The sequence below is a fragment of the Caretta caretta genome, chromosome 5 (assembly GCF_965140235.1).
Source record: "Caretta caretta isolate rCarCar2 chromosome 5, rCarCar1.hap1, whole genome shotgun sequence".
In the NCBI taxonomy this organism is placed as follows: domain Eukaryota; kingdom Metazoa; phylum Chordata; order Testudines; family Cheloniidae; genus Caretta; species Caretta caretta.
The window spans coordinates 69,355,091-69,379,535 of NC_134210.1; the positions used below are offsets into that span (position 1 = coordinate 69,355,091).

Sequence of the window (24,445 nt, forward strand, 5' to 3'; positions counted from 1 at the left end):
ACCGATAAAGAGAGCGTACATTCTCTTTCTCATGTAAAAATACGGTGCAAGGAAGGCTATGTACATTTGAATTTAAAATGTGTTTTATTAAAATAATGCTTCAACATCAAGATGTAGTAACTTATACTTTCTAAAGGAACAGCTTTAGTTTCATTACATGTAATGGACAAGCTTTAAAATGTACTAGACCATTTTTAGACATTTAAGATTGTTTCTAGCAACAACTGATTCTGCATTTTAGTAGACACCTGAGAGTAACAGCTTAGTTATTGTCCTAATGCCTCATTTTCCACCACTGCCAACACCATTTTAGCTGAACCTATCATTAGCAACTTTGGGAGCACTAGCAAAGGGAGCTAGTCAGCTGCTGACACCATTTTCAGCACTTTATCATCTAGCACTGGTTGCAACAAATGCAACTGGCAGTCTGAAAAGAAGCCTTATCTCCACTCAGGCTCCCAAAGTTGTTAACACTAGTTCAGATGAACCTGTGTGAGCAACAATAGGAAACTGTTCATATATTTCCCTATTGTAGTTATGGCTCTAATAACAATTTACTTTAGGTAATAACATGGTAGTACCCCCCACTGTGCTCTGACACTAGTTGGTTTTGCCTCTTTATATAGCACCAGCCAGTATTATCACCATGTTACCAAACTCTTTTACAACTCTACTGAAATATGCTTATAACGCTATTTGATACCATCTACACAGGAAGGATCAAACTGTGTTCTAATTATAGCTGGGGCACTACTGTGTTGTAGTAGTGTCCCCGAATACTGACAATTTTGTGATGCAGATAGGTCCTCATATTTAATGGCTTGCAAAAATATATATGCAACTGCACACGATTTTCTTAAGAAGGAAGTACAAGACAGAACTAAAAACTTTATGTTTCAGCACTTGGTGGATTTACTGAAAATTCAGCTCTGCTGAGTTCTACCTCTTTGTTTCCATTTTCAGTTGTATCTTTTCAGTGGCTACTTTTCCCATGCCCACTGATTCTATCTTTTCTTATACAGTGGAAAAAGTACAACATGCTCTTGGCTAAGAGAAACAAAGTCACACCAATTAAAATTATTTGCCTCAATTCTCTAGTAATGATTTAAAAATAAAAACAAAAACCTGTACTGTTCCCTCTCCACTCAAAACTTATGTTGATCACAACAGACATACACAGACCATCTGTGGTGCAAATACTACCAATAAAGTGTTTTAGCATGAAAGGCAATTTATGCAGCCCGTAATATGCCAAAGATTTCATTGCCATTCATGGAGAGGAAAAACAAAAATCGCTCAAGCCTTGTACCAAAAGTTTGAGTGAAAATTCCATCTCTCCTTTCCAGAGCACCCAAGTTTAAGATAAACTAGAAGTTCTGTAAAACAAAATCTACTTTGTGTGTGTGCCATATTTAGTATATAGTTTTGTTTCATTTGTATAGTTTTTAAACTTATCTCTAGGTGAATTAAGTAATATTGAAATTGACATGAACTGCAATTCCAAGTGCACTGTGACATGACTTTTACAAAAGAATAACAGATCATCTACTGCGTGATCCTTGATCATTTATAGATACAACACATAGCACAAGTTCACAAAACCTTTCTTGGAAAATGACATACTATGGGGCACTCTGCAAACATTTGGTAAACCACCACTTGCTCAAATCCCCCATTAATTTTATTTCCAAATGTCACCGTTTTTATTGAATCAACTGAAATTTGATGTAAAAAGAAAGCAAGCAGAAAATATTGGGGTCCACAGAAATATTTAAATACAGTGTCAAAGCGTGTTACAGCAGCTAGGGGTGTACAGAGATCTCCTGTTTGTACCCATCAGATGATAAAGTATGGATACAAAATGACTTAATAATCTATAATGACCATTTTCCCCAAGTCTGTCTATTAATGGAATTGACGACAGTTTTTGATTTCCTTCACATTTGAAACAGGTAGTAAGGAATTCTTTCCACATTTTGTTTTACCTAAGTGATACATATATTGTGCAAGTTCAGAGCGACTTTGAATACCTACTCAGGTATTCAACATATTTAGACTTTCCTAATAAGCCATTTTAAAATAAACTATTTTCAAGTTCCTATTTAGCCCTCAGCTTCTGACAGACTGGTTTATTTGTCATGACAAGAAACCTATTTTCTTTACATATTAAAACTAATTCACAGTTATCTTAAGTGAACATATTTTTCCTGTAGGTAAAAATGAAAATGAATTTATTTCTCTGTGCTTGCCTTGAAGACACAGACGTCTTATGACAAAATAGCTTTAATAAAACACGAAAAATAATCAATAGATCTTATGAGTTTCTGCATGTGGAGATGATTTACAGGGTATACAAGACATGTGAAAGTCTTGCACGCTGAAGGCTTAAATTCCTGAAAACAAGAAATGCCTCGGTTGCAGCATAATGGGAGATGGCACTGTGCAACCAGGAGGAATTAACATTGTAGATAGACTGGTGCATTGCCACAGTACTAGTGATTCCAGGTTAAGGTACTTTGCATCTGAAATGCAGTTTTACAAACTTTGATTACTTTTGCCAAAGAATCTGCAAATGCCACCCACTCACTCACCTCAACAGGTGGAGGAACTTTATGGGACTGGTGGTGAAAGGCCCAGCAGTGAGGGAGGGAGAGACTCACTGTGGGACACCAGGTAACTCCTCTGACACACACTGATCATTTTGGGGAGAGGGGTGCTGATTGGCCAGAATTCCTCGGCTCCCAGGATTTAACCTGGCGCAGGAGCAATGGGGAGCGTCTTTCAACTCCGTCCCAGCAGTCCACCCTATCCACCCCAAACTAGGAATGGGAATCTGGCCTCACACATGCTGCAGGTCTAGTCAATTTTGGGGTCAGGAAGGAATTTTTTCTCCCATGAGCCAGGGAGTTTTACGCCTTTCCTGCACACACTGTCAAGCCACGGTAGGTTAAGTAACAATGCACTTGGTACTTAACTGAGGTACTTGGTTGAGTTCTTGATTTATCACAACTTGCATCTGCTTTCCTGTGCAGTTAAAATAATAAAATGAACAATTCCCAGAGGTGAAAGACCTGGGATTTTGGTGACGGGCCCTGGGCTCATGGGGTAAGGTAAGACTTTGTGGCTTTCATGGAGCTGAGGTCCCCACCCTTCCGCACCCTTTGTTCTCCTTGCAGGGGTATGTGTGTTGGATTCAGAGCAAGTTGAATCCTGGGGGTGCAGGCTGAGGAGAGCCTACCACAAAAGTTACAGGTTATATGGTAGGAGCTCTGTAACACCTACACTGGAACTAAATGCCTAGCATAGGAGTGTATGGGTCATGGGTAGGTAGTGCCCCTCCCTTGTATTTAAGATTAATAAAAATTGTGGCCTGCCACATCCATGTGTCTGTCCTCATTTCACGGCTGTTCTACATCAAATGCATTTCATGGTTATTCACCATTATACCTTAAAGCTGAACAAAAAGTCTAGTTTTTCGTCAACCAGATTACATGTAACTTTACCAGTATGTTTGGTTTGCATGTTTTCAACACTTCCAGAGTTTCACTTTTAAGTTTTTGTTTTACACAAACAAATCCAAATCCTCAAAGTGAAATTCAGTACAAAAGCATCAAAACTCACTGGTTTTGATACAAAATTGAAAAAACTCACCTAAATGACTTCTCCCATAGGACACTCCCTACCTCCAAAACAACAACAGCTCCTGCCCTTGTCTGCATACTTAGTGTTGTCTTCTAGAGGCATCTTGTAAGCCTCCATCCAAACACTTTAGAAAATTGCTGATTGTTCCTTTCTTGAACTTAAGGGAATGGTCAGTTTTCCCTATTCTCAGCCTCGAAAGGGCCATCAAACATGCAAGACCATTTCTTCTCCAGTCTACTAAGAGACAGGGAATATAATCCTACCTTCTTCTGCAACAGTGAGAGTGGGAAATGTTCCTCTGGATCCCAGGACTCCAACCACAAAAAGCCATTTTCTCAAGATGAAACACTCCAGAAAGAAGCACAAGACAATAAGGATTCCTATTTTATAACATGGCACACTAAGGCTTCTTTTCCCTTGAGGAATTCCACCATTATTTCAACAATTTCCATCCCACCATCAACCTCAGTCTGAACCAGTCCACACAAGAGATCCACTTCCTGAACAATACAGTGCAAATAAGTGATGGTCACATAAACACCACCCTATATCGGAAACCTACTGACTGCTATACTTACCTACATGCCTCCAGCTTTCATCCAGACCACACCACACGATCCATTGTCTACAGCCAAGCTCTATGATACAACTGCATTTGCTCCAAACCCTTAGACAGAGACAAACACCTACAAAATCTCTATCAAGCATTCTTACAACTACAGTACCCACCTGCTGAAGTGAAGAAACAGATTGACAGAACCAGTAGAGTACCCAGAAGTCACCTACTACAGGACAGGACCAGCAAAGAAAGTAACAGAAAGTCACTAGCTGTCAACTAAAACTTCTCCAGCGCATCATCAAGGGTCTCACAGATCTTGGGAGACAGGCCAGTCCTTGCTTATGGACAGCTCCCCAACCTGAAGCAAATACTCACCAGCAACCACACACCACACAACAAAAACACTACCCCAGGAACTTATCCTTGCAACAAAGCCCGTTGCTAACTCTGTCCACATATCTATTCAAGGGACACCATCATTGGACCTAATCACATCGGCCACACTATCAGAGGTTCGTTCACCTGTACATCTACCAATGTGATACATGCCATCATGTGCCAGCAATGCCCCTCTGCCATGTACATTGGCCAAACCGACCAGTCTCTCCACAAAAGAATAAATGGACACAAATCAGACGTCAAGAATTATAACATTCAAAAACCAGTCGCAGAACACTTCAACCTCCCTGGACACTCAATTACAGACCTAAAAGTCACAATTATTCAACAAAAAAACTTCAAAAACAGACTCCAACGAGAAGCTGCAGAACTGGAATTAATTTGCAAACTGGACACCATTAATTAGGCTTGAATAAGACTGGGAGTCGATGAGTGATTACACAAACAAAAAACTATTTCCCAATGCTAATTTTTCCCCTACTGTTACTCACACCTTGTTGTCAACTGTTTGAAGTGGGCCATCCTAATTATCACTACAAACGTTTTTTTTCTCCTACTGATAATAGCACACCTTAATTGATTACTCTCATTAGAGTTGGTATGGCAACCCCCATTTTTTCATGTTTTCTGTATATATATATATATCTTCCTACTGTATTTTCTACTGCATGCATCTGATGAAGTGGGCTTTAGCCCATGAAAGCTTATGCTCAAATAAATTTGTTAGTCTACTCTAAGGTGCCACAAGTACTCCTCATTCTTTTTGCTGATACAGACTAACACAGCTACCACTCTGAAACCTATAAGAAAGTATGTTACTATATCTGTTGTGCCCATTTAATTATCAAAGGAATTAACTACTCAGCCTAAGGATGACTGAATCTGAGGTATAATTGGTATTCATGTTAGTGGTCTATGATGGTACTGTACATCACAAACATATGTTAGGCATTTAAAAATAAAGACAAAGGGAGAGTGAGAAGACCTTTATCCAAAAAGGTTTTACCCATTTTCCCACAAAAATTCTAAAACAATATTGAATTGGTACTGGTGTGAATTAAAAAGAAAATATCAGTAAAATGTAATGAAGTTAAAAATAAATTTGTTGGCCATTTCAAGAAAAATCAGAAAACTAATTAAGGCAGTCATAGATATATAGATATGTGAGAGTGAGAGTGAGAGTGAGAATGAGAGTGAGAGAGAGAGAGAGAGAGAGAGAGAGAGAATATTTCTTTAATCATATGCTTCAATACTTACTTCCCATTTTTATTTCAGGTATAATTTTTAATGGATAAAGAAAAAAGATTGTAAGAGGTTTAAAAATAAAATTGTGATTGTGGTTAGGAAGAGGAATATATTATAACTGTTAAACAATGTCTTTATGGTTAGTATGAAATGCACTGTGAACAACCACTGTAATTTAAGGATATCTCATGGCTTCTACTTAAGGCCTCTATTTTCAGCATTTATAAAACTCCTTCTGTAGAAATTCACTCAGAAGAATTTTTTGTTGCTTTTCACTTCAAAGAACTGGCTTTGAGATATTTTCAAATTGTTTTAAAAGACACTTCTAACTTTTTAGTCTCATGTTTTAACAATATTTTCCACCCCATGTAAGGTGTAAACTTAAATTTCCCATGAGATTTTTCTTAATTTTAAATACAAGATTAGTTTACAGACAGAAAGAAACAGGAACATATAAAGTCATAGCTAAAGTTAATCTAAGGATAATTCTTTACTGATACACACTATTTCTTTTGCCAAAAGCCTGGCAGTAATACAGTTCTCTAACTTTTAACAAATACAAGTTCCACAAACTGAACCTACAAATAAATTATCATTCCTTGCATACTCATGTTTTTGTTTGGATTTTATGTGCCCATGAGCAACGTTCAAATACTGCACACCTGTCTGCAGAAGTATTCAAAACAGGAATTCTATATCTCAAGCAACCAAATCAAGGAGCACATTCTGACTTTATCTACAAGAAAAACTGAATAATGCCCTCATTCATTTATAAGTGACTCACTCTCTACTGTTAAAAAATATGACGGACGCACCAGAAAATAAGGGTCTAGATGATTTACCCAACATAGACAGAAACATCAGTTTGAAAAACAGTTTGCTTGCTTTTAGGAGTTCTTTCCCTCCAAACTGCTATGAATCATCACTGACTCCAATTATTCAATACAATGGGTTAACTTTGCTCTTCTGAGATTTACTGCTGTTAGATGGTATAATTAAGTTACCTGTCATTAATGATCCAGTTCAGACAGAGATTGAGGGAGCTAAGGTTTTTGCATCTCTTCACTATTTCCATCACAGTTTCATTATCCAGTTCTGTGATATGACGTAGATCCAGGCTGGAAAGGTTTCGTAGCTATTGAGAGAAATACAATAAAGAGGAAAGTGTCTGAAAAGGTACTAATATTCAGTAAGTACTGACACATTCTGTTATAAAAGCTTTTACACCTTTCTGGAATCATGTGCAGTATAGGACAGACAGGCAAGATGCATGACAGTTAATGAAAAGCCCTTCTCACTCAGAAACATAATACAGACATCAGCATGAGACAACCAGATTTTTCTTTGAGAAGAGTTTATTACTGAAAATGTAATACAATTAAAATAACAGAATAACTGCTGGCTAGTATTATATGGGCCCTCTAGTGTATCTATAGTTTAGAGTGTTTTAGCAGTTCTATTATGAATTCCCCCCCCCCAGGTTTAGTACCTGCAAAACTCTGCTCTGGCTTTTGGCTGTATGAAATCAGAGGCTTCCGGCATTTTCTTTTCCTGAAATACTAAAATGTTTCTTTGGTGGTGGTTTAGTTGAAGGCAAATAAAGTTAATGCTTTCAAAAACTTTTTACAACTTTAGAACTTAAATATGTGACTTTGACTTTTAAAGTTAATCTTTGCAGGACATCGCATTGCTTTTCCATGATACAGTTTCTACATCGAGTCCACAATTTCCAGCTGAACTCAAGTGTATCTTTTAGAAAGACATCTAAATTGATTTAAAGACTACATGATGGGGAATCCTCATATCCATTGTTAAGTAATCCAATGGTGAATATCCTCACAGTCACTGGTCTTCAATATTGTCAACCAAAAGCAGTCAAAGTTAGACCCCCTCCAAAATTTTGAGATTGGCTTAAAAATAATGAGGTGTTTAAAAAAACTTGCAGGGGAGGTATTTGCCTTCTGGTTTTTGAGCCATTTGAACAAACTTTAGATCACAATTTTCAAGCTTTTCTTTGCAACCACAAGTGCTGGGACATTTAAAAAAAAAGAAAAGAAAGAGCTGAGATGCAAATGTAATCACTTAACTCTGGGAGCCAAAGCTTTAAGAAAATTACAAGTAGTGTAAGTCTCATGATAAAAACGCAAGAGTTGGCAATACTATATCTTGTTATATCTTTGGACTTGCCTACACAGTGTAGTAATAAGCACTAGGGATGTGTGGTTTTTAACACCCACTAATGCGTCACGCATTAACTGGTCCTTGTAGACCTTACTGGTGTGCACTAAATGTTCCCTAGTGCATTTTACGTTAAAGCATGAGAACGAGGGAACAGTTAGTGCCTATGTTACTGAGCAGTAAAAATCAACACCCCCCTAGCGCGCAACCTCTATCCTACCATGTGGACAAGCCCGTTCTCTGCTGAAGAGGCCTCTACTATCTGAAAGCTTCTCTCCATGTAAGTATTTACAGAGAGTAATCAAGACACCTTCGCTTTGATCGACTTAATTTCTCTAATCTCTTTCAGTCACTTTGGGGTGACCTGTGATAGTTTTCATACGGAAATGTGATTTTCATATTGACAACTTCCCTTTAAATCAAAGCCTTTTTTCAAATTCATTGAGACAGGAAGGATACCCCTAAAATACTCAATCTTCCTATAAACAGTAGACATTACTATTACCAGAATAGTTAACTGAACCCTGATTACAGTAGTCAGACCTACATCAAAAATTGTGCTGTCTTTTTATTGTGTTCTCTCTCTCCAGGAACAGGCAGCTTCCAGCTCGTTCTGGACAGAGTGATCTTGTATAAAGAGTACTATCTTATTAACCTAACAGTCTAAAATACTACATCTAACTATAGTTATATATGGAGAATTTAAACAAATATCTATCCACAGAGTAGGGTTACACAAAATTCAAAGGCACACAGAACACAATCCTGCCTTCCTGGGAGGAGCACAATATGACAAACGATATAGCCTGGGTAACTTTAACATTAACTTGATGTATTCCCATTTTTTAATATTTTTCAGTATTTCCCTGTAAAAATAAAAAAGGATGAACTCAGTATGCACGTAAGTGAAGGATGGATATAGCAGGAGGCATATTTTGAGTTAATGTACACAAGTTGCCACAAACTCCTCAGACAATAATTCTCAATCCTTTTCTTTCTAAATATACTTAGTCATAGTAACTTCTAGTGTTTAAAAAAAAAAAGCTGTCTGAAATAATCTCTGGCATACTCTAGGACAAATAATTGCATTTAGGTAATACTGACATTTTAATTAAATTTACCTTCTCTGTATGAAAGAATAGTAATCCTATTCAGTGATTTAAGTCACCACCACGGATTTGATTAAGTAAAGGCTTACAACTGAGATCATATAAATTGTTCACTTCAGTAGTTAAACACTAAGTCAAGATATTTAAAAGAAACTGGGGACTTAGAATGCAGGCAATCTTTAGAACTGGTGTAACCATGTTTTATTCCACAAGGTCTAACTTTCTTCAATTTAAAGTTAGAAAAGAAATTAAATAGATTTATTGCCTACAAAACTCTGCTGATTAAGAGTTAAATTCAGGGACCCAGTCCCCAGTAATGGGTTGGATGGAGGATATTTCCTCAAGGAGTGGGAAAAAGAATGCTACCCCCAGGTTGCAGAGCTGTTTTGTAGAGGTAGAGTGACCATATTTCCCAAAGGGAAAATAGGACCCCGCACGGGGCTGGCCTGAGCCACTCGCCCAAACCCCCAGCGCGGGAATGACCTGAGCCCTCTCCCCGCACGGGGAGCAGGCAGTGCTTGGGTGAGCAGCAACGCACATACTAAATAGGGTGACCATATTTCCCAAAGGTTGGGGCTGGCATCCCTGCTCACCTGAGCCCACCTGCCACTTGTGTGAGGCTAGGGCTGACGTCGCTGCTTGCTAGAGCCATGCCTGCCCCCCACCAGAGCTCTGTCTTTCCCCCCATCCTCCCGCATGGGGCTGGCATCACTGCTCACCCCTCCGCATGTTCCTCTGCACCCTGCTTTTTCCAAAAAATTTCAGGACACTCTGGAGAGGGCTTACAAAGGGAGGGTCCCAGCCAAAATGAGACATAGGGCCACTTTATGTAGAGGCTACTCCAGTCCAATTGCTGAAAGGCTCTCTGTAACCCTAACTTATTCCTACTACTTTGTGCATGCATACTGGGAGGGGGAGAAGAATGGCAAATGGGGTTCGGATAGATTGGGGGACAATGGACTCATACAGCAGCAGCAGATCTTCTTGGCCCTTCTCCTGTCTAATACATGCACTTAGTTGGAAAGAGAGCCTCAGCAGCACTGGGCTCTACACAGCCCAGGGGAGAAACACTTTCAGTGTCCCCCACAAAGGCACCCCATCTCCCTTTGTATCTGTGCAGTGAAACTGCAATTACTCTGCTGCTATTGGGATGTGGATTCGCCTCAACTAAATGGTTATATTAAATAATCTGACACGTAGTAATAATTTTGGGAATAACAGGCCACATGACAGTCCACTGAAGTCTTACTTACGATAGTCATGAATTTGGATGATAATCCTAATTAATGGTTCCCTTCAAAAATTTTCCGCAAGCAGTGCAACCCCTATTTAGTCAATCAACGGCATGCACAAACATCAAACAAATCATTACAATAATATTTTATATGTCAATCCAAATAAATGTACATCCTACAGCAATATTAGAAAAGATGTTCTCCTCTTTCACTTATAACTGAAGAATGGATCTATACATTATGAAAGACTGTTACCAGGGAATAGTTCACTGCTGTTTTCTGAATAAATGTTTTTGCATAGAATCACTCCAAATCCCAGAAAGACACAAGGTCTAAAGAATAATCAAACACACATACTTGCCCTAGCTCTCACTGTTGGAGGGCTGCTAATCAACGATGTACCAGAGTCTCTCAATGATTAATTTATTGAGGTTTTCATATGGTGCTCATCATCACTGTATCTAGGTGCCTCAGAACAGCTCTGCGAGGTAGATAACTATCCTCTTATCCTCACTTTACAGATGGGGAACTGAGATACAAAGTTTGCCCAAGTTAACACATGGAGTTTGTAGTGGAGAATTAAAGCCAGATCTCCTGAATCCCAGTCCATTGCCTTAGCCACAAGACCATCCCATGAAGGATGAGTGTCTTAAAAGGGCAGGAAATAATTCTGTTGGGCAATTCAGCAGGGCATGTGCACCATACCACAATACCAAATATCCATCAGGGAACTCCTGGAGGTAATAAGGGACTACATATTACAAGAAGTGAAGGCCAGCCAAAAGCACTCTTTTTTCAAGCCCCATTATGTTTACTCACAGATACCAATGTTGCTGGCTCTTTTTTCCCTTCATGAGTTTTATTATTATTATTTATTGTTTTACAGTGTCCAACAAAGGGCACCACTTAATAAAGATAAAAAGACTCAATGTCCGATTTTCAGAGGTGCTGAAAACTTCAACAGCTCCCAATGTTGCAGTTTCCACTGACTTAAACTGGAGATTTGCGTGATCAGCACTTCTGAAAAATGAGGCCTCTGAGGCCTACTGCAAGTGGCTTACAAGTGGGGCACCAAAACGATAGGGTCAACTCCGGGAAGGAAGGATAGGGGGTGTCATAAATAAGAATACACAATTTCTCAGTAAAGGCTTTTTGCTCTGGATGGAGACACTCCCCAAAACTGGGATTAAATTCTAGTCTCAGTGAAATCATTAACAAAATTGCCATTTAGTTCAATGAGGCCACGATGTCATCCCTTGTTTGCACAGTCACTCCATGGCCAATTCACATTTATAGTATGTCTACACAGCAACTAGTCACCCATGGCTAGCCCATGCTAGCTGACTCGGGCTCATGGGGCTTGGGCTGTTTCATTGCTGTGTAGACTTCCAGGCTTGGATTGGAGCCTGAGCGCTGGGACCCGTCCCACAAGTGGCTGGCATGGGCCAGCTGCTGGTTTTCCTTTGTTGTGTAGACATATCTTTAGACATCACTCCACCATCCTATTCTATTTTATTCTATTCATTTTCTATTAATTGTCATATCCTCTTGTTCACAGGTAGCTTACCTAGTTCCCTGACCAGTGGAGAAGCTTAGACTTAATATTTATCATTGTTATTACTGTAAATACACAATGTACATTTCCTCACAAATCTTAAGGGATCCATTTAGCTAGTAGGAGTGGCTAGCTCCAGGCTCTTCAAGCATCATTTATTCCAAGCTACTTCACCATCACTATCTTTGGGGAACTTCAGGTGAGTGAACAGCCTGTAAGGACTAGAAGATGGGACACATCCAACACACTATAGTTAGGGGAACAAGTACATATTTTAGGATTGATTTGAGCCTCACAACCAGTTCTCACAGACAGACCAGAAGGAATATGAGCTACGGGTAAGATATTTAAAATGCACCTAAATAACTTAGGAGGCTAAGTCTCAATGACCTTCAATGAGACTTAAGTGCCTAAATTCCTAAACCTCTTTGAAAATGGAATTTAGGTTTCTAAGTGACACACTTTGGAATATTTTGCCCTAGATCATCATCCTATAATGATTCATTACCAAGACAGCTCACAACAGTCAAGTTGTATCACTCCACCCCCATGGAAAGAGCTTTCTGTTCTGGGAATAGAGCTCTTCCTTATCCAGTACCAATTTCTGACAATCCACTGCAAGACCTTCTCTCTTGGGCTTTCCTTCAAGACAATATGTAACCTGAACCTTTGATATCAAGGACCCCACCTCAGCTGCTATAGATGATCCCTAGACCATGAAGTGAGAGCCATTGACAAATGGCATTTGGAGAGATTTTTAGGGGTGCATCTGATGGTGTAGCAAAATTTCCTAGGATAGGCAGAAAGTTTGTATCTATCCTTCTTCCTACTATGTTCTAGAGGTGGTTGCTATCAAACACTCACAGAATACCCCTTTATTTCAAAACCATGTCAATGGTAAAAAGTGAGGCTCACAACTGGGATTTAACAGGAACTCAACCAAATTACATGAGAAGGTATCCGAGGCAGGTCCTTGTACCAACTAGTGATCCTTATCCATAACATGTAGCACAAGCACAACTGGCCAGAAGTAATTATTAGTCACCATGGGATCAAAGACCACAAAGGAAATGAGTGTGAAATGTTTGGTCTAATAACATCAAACTGAGGTGGATTTTTCTGGAAGGTGAGTAAGATCTGGTCAGCATTCATTTTACCTTAGGTATATCAGGGTGCCAATACTCCAGCTGCCACTAACCAGGAGTGGATGCAAATCTCAACTGTGATTCTCACTGGAAAGCCATCCCACACAATCATATTTGCTAAGGCTGTCCTGGTTTACAAATAAGCCAACCATTAGGGACTGTTTTGGGCTTGGGAGAGCCCAATAGTATACAAGATTTGAATTGCTCAGACATCAGTGGTGGGTCTATTGGCTTCATTAGTGCCTAGTTCAACTGAGCTACAGTGGAGCCTTGTGGTTTCTTGACAGTGGGTGCTATACAAATGAAAAGGAAAGGCCATATCCCTCCTGATCTAACTGGTAAGGACTACATGGCAGTGGTCATTAGCTACTAGTGAATTGTGTTAAATATATTTGCATCAATTTTCATCACGAATTAAATTAGAGGTGAGTGTATGCTCTCTTGTCATATGCTTATGGCATTCTCATTTGATTTCAAAGGAAGTATTTTGTAAAGCATAAGTGCCACAGTGTTAAGTTCCCTGTAAGTCACGAATACTATAAATGTATGAATAATTGATAATCGCACTGCTACTACTACTTTGCATTTATGTAGCATCTTTAATCCCGGATCAAAAAGCACTTTGAAGTGTAAAGATTCAAAAAACTCTACAAAGTGGATATTATTGCAATTTTACAGATGGGGAAACTGAGACATTGAATTACAGTGGATGATATATTCACAGTCACACAATAAAGACAGTAGGAAAGATGGGAATAGAATCCAAGGTTCTTGGCTCCCAGTCCTCTACTCCAACCATCATATATGCTGCAACACATTATAAAGACTTAGTAAAGAAAAGCTGTATAGAATTTTCACAAACTTTGTTCAGTGTTCCTTCTTTGTTTCAAGTTTTACAAGTAGGGGAAAGAACCAAATAACTTTACAATGACCCACAGGGAAACAAGGGACACAAAACTCCAAAGCACTAAGGAATTTTGTTTCTAGGCCTAAATGGACCAGTAGATTTTTAGTTGCACAAGGTTGCAGAATATCTGGCAAAACATTTATTTATATTTGTACCTGAAATGTAGAAGAAAAAAATAATTGTCCATGAAAGATTTAGAAATATTGTCTTGAATCTTTTAAATAATATAATCATGCTGGAATCTAGGAATTAATAGTTTAAACTGGACTTTGAAGATCTGCATCTGAAATCTTTATGCAAAGTATGTATTCATTAATACACAATTAACTATAATACAAAAACAAACAAATTCCCATTCCACTGATTTACAAACCACTCCAGCACCAAGACACATGATCATTTCACTATTTACATATTTGCTCTTAGAGCACAGAACACTAAAAAACCTTTGTAAACAGTTGGACTTTTGATCCATCAGGCATGAATCTTGAGTGTCCTAAACATGCCAGACTTTTAATCACGGTCAGAAACAGACAATGCAGGAACAGAATATTCTATTAAGTTTTGCATCTTAGAGCATGAGAATGAGTATAATTCTCCTCTGCCTTCTGACAGGCAGCAATACCCTCTTACTGACTACTTTTAGGATGACTGTTCCTGCAATTAGTCCCTCTTTTCTCCAACACTTACTTCCAAAGCTCAAAACTGACTACCAGCAGCAGTCAAAGTGAAGCAGAAGCTGAGTTCTGCATTTTTTCCCCTAAGTACGAAACAACTCTCTCTTACTCTTTGGCTACTTCTACACTGCACACTACTGGTGGTGGCATGTTGGACATAGAATCATAGAATCATAGAATATAAGGGTTGGAAGGGACCCCAGAAGGTCATCTAGTCCAACCCCCTGCTCAAAGCAGGACCAATTCCCAGTTAAATCATCCCAGCCAGGGCTTTGTCAAGCCTGACCTTAAAAACCTCTAAGGAAGGAGATTCTACCACCTCCCTAGGTAACGCATTCCAGTGTTTCACCACCCTCATAGTGAAAAAGTTTTTCCTAATATCCAATCTAAACCTCCCCCACTGTAACTTGAGACCATTACTCCTCGTTCTGTCATCTGATACCATTGAGAACAGTCTAGAGCCATCCTCTTTGGAACCCCCTTTCAGGTAGTTGAAAACAGCTATCAAATCCCCCCTCATTCTTCTCTTCTGCAGGCTAAACAATCCCAGCTCCCTCAGCCTCTCCTCATAACTCATATGTTCCAGACCCCTAATCATTTTTGTTGCCCTTCGCTGGACTCTCTCCAATTTATCCACATCCTTCTTGAAGTGTGGGGCCCAAAACTGGACACAGTACTCCAGATGAGGCCTCACCAATGTCGAATAGAGGGGAACGATCACGTCCCTCGATCTGCTCGCTATGCCCCTACTTATACATCCCAAAATGCCATTGGCCTTCTTGGCAACAAGGGCACACTGCTGACTCATATCCAGCTTCTCGTCCACTGTCACCCCTAGGTCCTTTTCCGCAGAACTGCTGCCTAGCCATTCGGTCCCTAGTCTGTAGCTGTGCATTGGGTTCTTCCGTCCTAAGTGCAGGACCCTGCACTTATCCTTATTGAACCTCATCAGATTTCTTTTGGCCCAATCCTCCAATTTGTCTAGGTCCCTCTGTATCCTATCCCTCCCCTCCAGCATATCTACCACTCCTCCCAGTTTAGTATCATCCGCAAATTTGCTGAGAGTGCAATCCACACCATCCTCCAGATCATTTATGAAGATATTGAACAAAACCGGCCCCAGGACCGACCCTTGGGGCACACCACTTGATACCGGCTGCCAACTAGACATGGAGCCATTGATCACTACCCGTTGAGCCCGACAATCTAGCCAGCTTTCTACCCACCTTGTAGTGCATTCATCCAGTGTTAAGCATTCTTCCTTAACTTGCTGACAAGAATACTGTGGGAGACCGTGTCAAAAGCTTTGCTAAAGTCAAGAAACAATACATCCACTGCTTTCCCTTCATCCACAGAACCAGTAATCTCATCATAGAAGGCGATTAGATTAGACATGTGTTTACACTGTGGTAGGCTGCATCTACAGTGTCATATATAGCTACATGTGTCATTGGAAGGCTCTGGTTAGGGGGAGACAGTGAGAAAGGGTCAGCAGCAGGTAAATCCCAGAGCCTTTCCTTGCTGCCTTCCCCCAGCAGAGCTTTTCCTGTTGCCAGAGTCTTTCGTTGCAGGGGAGAAAGCTCTGGCTGCTCCCCACTGCTGGAGTCTTTCAGGGTACTACTGGAGCCTTTCCCTACCTGTGGCAGGGAAAGACTCCAGCAGAGCGAGGTAGCAGGACATTATACTGCTAAAAATCACAGTGTAGATGGGGAGACACTGCTTGGTTGAGTAGAGAACCCAGTGGGGTACACACCCATGGGATACAGGAGTGTCTACTCACCTAACCAGAGCCTCACCATCTACACCGCTATATATACTTGGGCTTGGAAGGCGTGTTGTGTATGTACTCTAAACACCACCAAACGGAGTGTGCAGTGTAAACATACCCTTTCTCTTGAAACAGAAAGAATTGTACAAACAGAAGAATTAAAAACATGAAAGTAAAAAGAAAAAGTAAAAGCTAGAAAAGAAGGAAATAGCAGTTAATTCAATTCCATTTACACCCCCCCTCCCCCTTCGGCCCCTGAACTAGATGGCTGATGAAGGCACGGTGTCTGTGGTGGCTCTGCTGGAGAAAGTTGTTGCAGGTGCATCAGATATCAAGGCCACAACGGCCACAATAATATTGACTGTTACCTCGATTAACTCCTCTCTACAAATTCTGACAGGACAGGTGAATGAAGCAGAAAGGAAAATATCCTCAGTGGAAGATCTGGTACAAGGGCTCTCTACCCAGGTGAAGAGAAGCCTAACAGACTTACCTTCTCCTAAATCTAAAGTGGCAGACTTCGAGGAAAGGGCTCACTGCAGTAATTTAAGAATTACAGGAATACCGGAAGAAGCAGAGAAAGGCAAACCACAAGAATTGGTTCCCTGGCTTCTTGCAGAAGTGCTCCATCTGCTGGATGATTTTAAATATAATTTAGAAACACACAAAGGTCCCGGGCTCCTAAGATGACCTGACAAGCCAAAGCCTCATGCACTGATTGTTAAATTTCTCAGATTTACTGCAAAAGGAAAAATAATGCAGCTAGCTCATGAAGAGAGAGAACTGTTTTGGGGGGATGTCACAAAATACTATAATGATTTCCTCAAGATTTAGCAAAAGATGTGATTGAGTAGAGATCAGCCTTTAGAAGAGCAAGGGAACTTGCGAAGCAGCAAGGGCTCCAATATTTTAAGAAGTTTGCAGCACAGTTCTACATCAAGGTTGGGGGATGAAGTGTATCTGTTCCAAAAGCAATCAGAAGCAGAAATATTTTTAAATTGCCTGCAATGAATTAAGCATCTATTCTAGTTTATGCCAAGTTTACTTCCCAATCGGTATGTCTACCCTACTTGCACATCCAAACTTATCCAGTGACTGGGACTAACTAACTTATTTGGACTCTCTCTTCTACACCAAGCATTTATTTTATTAACTTTTGGGACATAAATATCACATCTCATCAAATGGCTAAAGTGAAGTCCCCCAGAAAGGTTGTTAAGGGGAACACCTCATCCTAAACTGATCTCATGGGAGAGAATTGACTGAAAATGATTTATTTAAATGTGTATTAACAATACTTAGTGCCTTTGTGCCCGTATTTGTGTTGGGAAGTCAATGAAATATTTGACGACATCCCTAACTGGATAGATCAACATGAAATATTTCTTTGTGATTATACAAGATCTACGTGTTACCTCAGCACAGAAGTATATCAAAGAGATCACAGCAGCAGTTCAGCTGCCTGTTGCTCTGTAGGAACCTGAGAGCTCTGATTTCATCTTTTAAAATTTCATCTCAGGGAGAGACCTTACTGTGTCACCACAACTAGCTACTGGTGGGTCCTCAAAGCCTGGTGACGGGACATTTGATGTGCTGGAAGGATGAGAAGTAGCTTTCCTCCTCGTATGATGCACAGGGGCCGAGTAATGCAGCTGTACCCCATGTGGGCTAACGGAGCAGGAGAAAATAGCGGTTGCTGAGCTACATGGACTAGTGATTTCTGCCATCCCTATCAGCTCCTACTTCCTCTCTATTTCACTGCTTATCTCTTTCTCCACCTCCCCTGCCTTACTCTCCCCTCCATGCCTCCCTGGCTCCTCTTATTCCATCTTCTATTTCCCCAATTTTTCCCCCTCTTGCTTCATTCCCTCTCCCACTAAAGCCTCCTATCAGGGCCAGCTCTAGGCACCAGCAAACCAAGTATGCGCGTGGGGCAGCACTTTTCAAGGGGCAGCACTCTGGCCCTTTTTTTTTTTTTTGGCACTTGGGGTGGCAAAAAACCTAGAGCCGGCCCTGCCTCCTGTCAACTTCTTCAGTCCCTTTCCCCAAACTAACATTTTCTATAAGCTCAGTCCTGAGTCCATGGACATGGAGTATGAAAATAGTATGGAAGAGTCACTGGCTGAATTGGACTGAGAGTTGTGCTATTTGGTGCATAAATTTACAATTTGTAAAGCAGATGAATTTCTCCCATCAGTTATATGTTCATTAATATGGAGAATGGAAATAGAACGTTTGGTTGTAAAACAAAGGGAGGGGAGCATGTGGCCCTGGGAAAATAATCCCCACAACATACATCATCTCTCACAGTGCTCCAACCTGCACTACCAGTTCTTTGGTGTTTGGTTTGGCAAACTGAAAAGATGACAATTAGGGGATAACACACGGGCATATACTTGACATTCCAGGTGAAGAAAATATCACATTTGTGGACTGTATACTCCCTTTCTATCTCCTTACAACGTGCTTATTTCTTTGCTGTCTGGGAAATATAGGATGCCTGTTTTTAAATAGTGGGTATTGATGAAGCTCCTGGCCTTGAACTCTCTCTAGAACTGATGATTGGTTTAATTTAGTTTACAGCATTACATGTTGGACAATTGCTGCTTTTTCATTATGATTTACCTTTTAAGTGGAGTTATCACTCAGGAGAGAATGGGAAAATACGACACACCAAAGAGAGCCCATTCATGTTTGGTAATAGGTCAAGTCGTTATGTATCCTGATGTTTTTACTTTAACCTGTCTTTTTGGGCTCTTCCTTCCCCCTCTCCAGAGCCCTTATTACACTCACTCTTCCACACCCGCTTTCACCTCTCTCTCTAACACCAGCACTCAAGAAAATTACAACCTACATGAATGTGATTTGCATCAAGCTCCTGCAGGCGGCTCCAAATAACGTTGATGTATCAACCCAATCCTCCTGCACCTACCCTATTCCCTGGAGGTTGGCAAGTGGCAATCATCTGGCAAGAAGTATGGGCTGGATGAATGGACTACAAGGTGGGTAGAAAGCTGGCTAGATTGTCGGGCTCAACGGGTAGTGATCAATGGCTCCATGTCTAGTTGGCAGCCGGTATCAAGTGGAGTGCCCCAAGGGTCGGTCCTGGGGCCGGTTTTGTTCAGTATCTTCATAAATGATCTGGAGGATGGTGTGGATTGCACCCTCAACAAGTTTGCAGATGACACTAAACTGGGAGGAGAGGTAGATATGCTGGAGGGTAGGCAGAGGATACAGAGGGACCTAGACAAATTGGAGGATTGGGCCAAAAGAAATCTGAGGAGGTTCAACAAGGACAAGTGCAGAGTCCTGCACTTAGGAAGGAAGAATCCAATGCACCGCTACAGACTAGGGACCGAATGGCTAGGCAGCAGTTCTGCAGAAAAGGACCTAGGGGTTACAGTGGATGAGAAGCTGGATATGAGTCAACCGTGTGCCCTTGTTGCCAAGAAGGCCAATGGCATTTTAGGACGTATAAGTAGGGGCACTGCCAGCAGATCGAGGGACGTGATCGTTCCCCTCTATTCGACACTGGTGAGGCCTCATCTGGAGTACTGTGTCCAGTTTTGGGCCCCACACTACAAAAAGGATGTGGAAAAATTGGAAAGAGTCCAGCGGAGGGCAACAAAAATGATTAGGGGACTGGAATACATGAGTTATGAGGAGAGGCTGAGGGAACTGGGGATGTTTAGTCTACAGAAGAGAAGAATGAGAGGGGATTTGATAGCTGCTTTCAACTACCTGAAAGGGGGTTTCAAAGAGGATGGATCTAGACTGTTCTCAGTGGTAGCAGATGACAGAACGAGGAGTAATGGTCTCAAGTTGCAGTGGGGGAGATTTAGGTTGGATATTAGGAAAAACTTTTTCACTAGGAGGGTGGTGAAACACTGGAACGTGTTACCTAGGGAGGTGGTGGAATCTCCTTCCTTAGAAGTTTTTAAGGTCAGGCTTGACAAAGCCCTGGTTGGGATGATTTAATTGGGGATTGGTCCTGCTTTGAGCAGGGGGTTGGACTAGATGACCTCCTGAGGTCCCTTCCAACCCTGATATTCTATGATTCTAAGACAATCCAAAAATTGTGGAACAAACATGTGCAGCATTTTAGCCATAGATTCTTGCTCCTCCCTCTCCCCTTCTCTGTGGGGAGTGTTAAAAGAAAAAAGTGTACTAGTTATAGAAAAAAGAAAAGGAGTACTTGTGGCACCTTAGAGACTAACCAATTTATTTGAGCATGAGCTTTCGTGAGCTACAGCTCACTCACGAAAGCTCATGCTCAAATAAATTGGTTAGTCTCTAAGGTGCCACAAGTACTCCTTTTCTTTTTGCGAATACAGACTAACACGGCTGTTCCTCTGAAACCTAGTTATAGAAAGCAACAGTAGATGTAGTGCTTTTTGCAGGAGATACACTTGACCGCAGACGAGGCTGCTAAATTAGAATGTGACTCAGTAGAAGAAGCAGTGTCTTGCTGCTTCTCATCCAAATACAGAGGAGCAGCCGTACTCTTCCAAAAAGTGCTGGCAGTAACAATGTCAAAGTCAACTTCAGATGATCAGGGGCAGATTTTTAACCCATAAAGTCACAGTAAATGAATCTGAAATAATAATTGCTGTATGGACTTAATCTAGATGATTCCAAAATCTTTCATATACTATTTACTAAATTATATGGAGAACCCCACACCCCCTGTTATGATTTCTGGGGATTTTAATTAAGGACTCGATCCTTTTGTCATAAGGGTCATAAACTAACCAAAAATAGAATGGCCTGGAATTGCACATTAAAGTCCTGGGACTATGTGATATTTGACAGCTCATCCAAATAAGTAGGAACTATTCATGCTTTTCCCCAGTACGAGTCCTACTCCCATATAGATTACCTTTGATCTCCAGGGACTTGGTTAATTCTGTAATTGATTCTTCCATCGATACCAGTTGTTGTCTCTGATTATGCCCCTGTAAAACTCTTCAACTATCAAAAGAGCCGGGTAAGAAATGGCCATGTAGATGGACATTTATTACTTCACTTTTATTATATCTCCATTTCAAAGTTCTTATTGAAAAAGAAATTGGTCTGTTCCTGGAGATAAATGAACCTTCAACAGCTTCTAGCAGGCTATTGTGGGAGATGCTCAAGGCCTATTGAGAGGTAGAATTATTGGTTTTGCATCTGCCTAGAAGAAGGAACATGGAGAAAATATGATGGCCCTTGAGAAAAAAGTAAATGAGCTTTATTTTTCTTATGCCACAGTCCCATCTCCAGATAGGTTATGATCCCTGATCAATTGTAGATATAAATTCAACAAGATATACTTGGCACACACTGAATTCACCCTATTTCAATTTAGGCAGGATTTCTGGGTATCAGATGAAAAAGCAGGCAAGCTGTTAGCATGCCACATAAGAGAGAACGCATCTGCATGTAGAATCACAACCAGCCATGGCAAATATGGTAAATTATATTCATCACAAAGATATTAATAAAGAGTTCTTTAATTTCTATAAATATCTGTACAAATTAGACACAAACCCCTCCACAAGAGTTTTGGATCAATTTTTCAAAATATTACTGCAATCTAGTGTTGAAACCTTGACACCCCCCTAACATAAGATGAGTTAATTGGGCAATTAAGAATATAAAAGTACGGAAAGCCCCTGGGCCCGATGGCTTCTCAGTTAAATGCCATAGACACTTCCTTGAACTTCTGTCTGACAAGATGCTTCAAATATTTAATTAGTCACTTATAGAGGGTACCCTTCTGCCTATGATAAGAGAAGCCTTAATATCAGTTATTCCTAAACAAGGAAGAGATGCCACTATACTCCAATTACAGGTCAATTTCACTTACTAATAGTGATGTCAACATATTGCCAAGAGTCCTGGCAAGGAGACTGGAGGGTGGTGAAGCACTGGAATGTGTTACCTAATGAGGTGGTAGAATCGCCTTCCTTTGAGGTTTTTAAGGTCAGGTTTGACAAAGTCCTGGCTGGGATGATTTAGTTGGGGATTGGTCCTGCTTTGAGCAGGGGGTTGGACTAGATGACTTCCTGAGGTCCCTTCCAACCCTGATATTCTATGATTCTATTAAAAGGTTTTGGGCTCTATCATACATCCAAATCAAGTCAGGTTTGTCAGAGGCTGCCATGGTTCTGTTAAGCTTCGCCAACTTATTGCAGGGATCAGCAACCTTTGGCATGTGGCCCGCCAGGGTAAGGCCCTTGGCGGGCCGGGCCGGTTTGTTTACCTGCCTCATCTGCAGGTTCGGCCGATCACAGCTCCCACTGGCTGTTCACCACTGCAGGCCAACAGGAAGCAGTGTGGGCTGAGGGATGTGCTGGCTGCCACTTCTCGCAGGCCCCATTGGCCTGGAAGGGCGAATCGCGGCCAGCGGAAGCTGCGATTGGCCGAAGCTGCAGACGCTGCAAGTAAACTGGCGGGCTGTGTGCCAAAGGTTGCCGATGCCTGACTAATTGATATTATAGCAATAAAATATGACAATCCCAAACCATATACCATTTTAGTCTTAAATGCAGGGAAGTCTTTTGATACAGTGGGCTACAGGTATGTTTTATACCGTACAAAAAATTGGATTTGGAGCTATATTTAGTTCCTGGATCCAAGTGTTATGATCTCACCTCACCTTCCACAACATAACCAACAATGTGATTTCGGCTACTTTCAGCCTCTTCAGGAAAGTTGTTTCCATTACTGTTTGATTTGGCTCTTGAGCCCTGGCAATAGCCATATAGGCTCTTCCAACATGGCTCCATGGTAAATAAATTGATGAATTACATGCAAGTCAGAAATCACAATTCCAGCCCTCTTAGCACTAATTCAAAAACTTCTATCAATATCTGGATACAAAATAAAATGGGGGGGAGGAGCAGAACTATTGGAAATCTCCCAGTTGGCATGTAGTAGGGCACTCTTTAGTGGAATTTTCATAGGCAAACGGATGCAGTTATGAACCTATCTATAAAAGTTCCAAGAAATATTAATAAACTAGTAATAATAAATTTAGATCCTGTACTCTCTCAAACAGTTAGTGACACAAATAGGTGGCATCCTCTCTTCCTGAGTCTATGGGAAAGTATTATCACAATAAAAATGAATATTCTGCTTAGGCTCCTCTACATTCTAAGTGGCCTATCTGCATATATTCCTTTGTTTTATTTAAGAAAATTTAATAGCATTATCAGAGCCTTCCGGTGGGACCCTGGTCAACGTTCACAACTATCATTTAATAAAACTCCAACTCCCAAGAGGCAAAGGGGAAGCGGCTTGTGTTCAGAGGCCTACAAAATAAATCATATGCTTTTATGATGTCTCAGATGTTAGATTGGTTCCAACATGCTAACACGGTTATAATCATGAGGATGGAAATGGAACGTGTATTAATGCATCCAATTCCCCCCGAACCTGTTCTGCCCCCATGGGTTCCTTGGCTCCTCTTTTTGTCAGATGAAGAAAAAAATAAGCTGCATACTGTGGTGGCTGCACAAAGGATTTGGGCTATCAAAGCAGAGATGCAGCAATTTAATCCTTGCCAGTGTGCAAAAGCACCTATTTGGCGCAACCCAGACTTGCAAATTAGAAACAAACCCATGATTTGGAAGAACTGCCTGAGCAGGGGCATCATACACGTTTCTCGATTAGTCAGTGATTTTCTAATACTAAAGCATCATTATGGCCTGCCATCCTCAGTGGAGTGGCAGTACTTACAACTAAGAGAACCGGTGAAAGTAAAGCACTGGTTTGTGTACTCACTTAATTCCTCGGGCCTCAGAGAGTGTTTACATTAGCAGCACTTCCATTCCCGATGACAGCAGCGCTCTAGGGCAGCTATCCCACAGTGAAGCTCTCTCCATTTTGATGACAGGTTGGGGCGGTGGGGGGCGAAGAGCTGTCCATCTCTCATGCAGGTGGTTTCATTTTTGCGGTGAAACTTCTGAGTTTCAATGCAAAAAGTCATTGACAAATGTAGACACTCCTACGGTTTTGCGTATAAAAAAGGGACTTTTTCCGC

General features: G+C 40.8%; 1 protein-coding gene across 2 annotated transcripts in view; it reads right to left on the reverse strand.

Annotated features, from left to right (window-relative positions):
- The window catches only part of FBXL17 (F-box and leucine rich repeat protein 17), a 497,308-nt gene that overhangs the window by 317,596 nt on the left and 155,267 nt on the right, over nucleotides 1-24,445 (reverse strand). For both annotated transcript variants that reach the window (XM_048849605.2, XM_048849607.2), the window contains exon 6: nucleotides 6,850-6,980. In XM_048849605.2, the coding sequence (XP_048705562.1) occupies nucleotides 6,850-6,980 (131 nt within the window). The remainder of the gene's footprint in view (nucleotides 1-6,849; nucleotides 6,981-24,445) is intronic.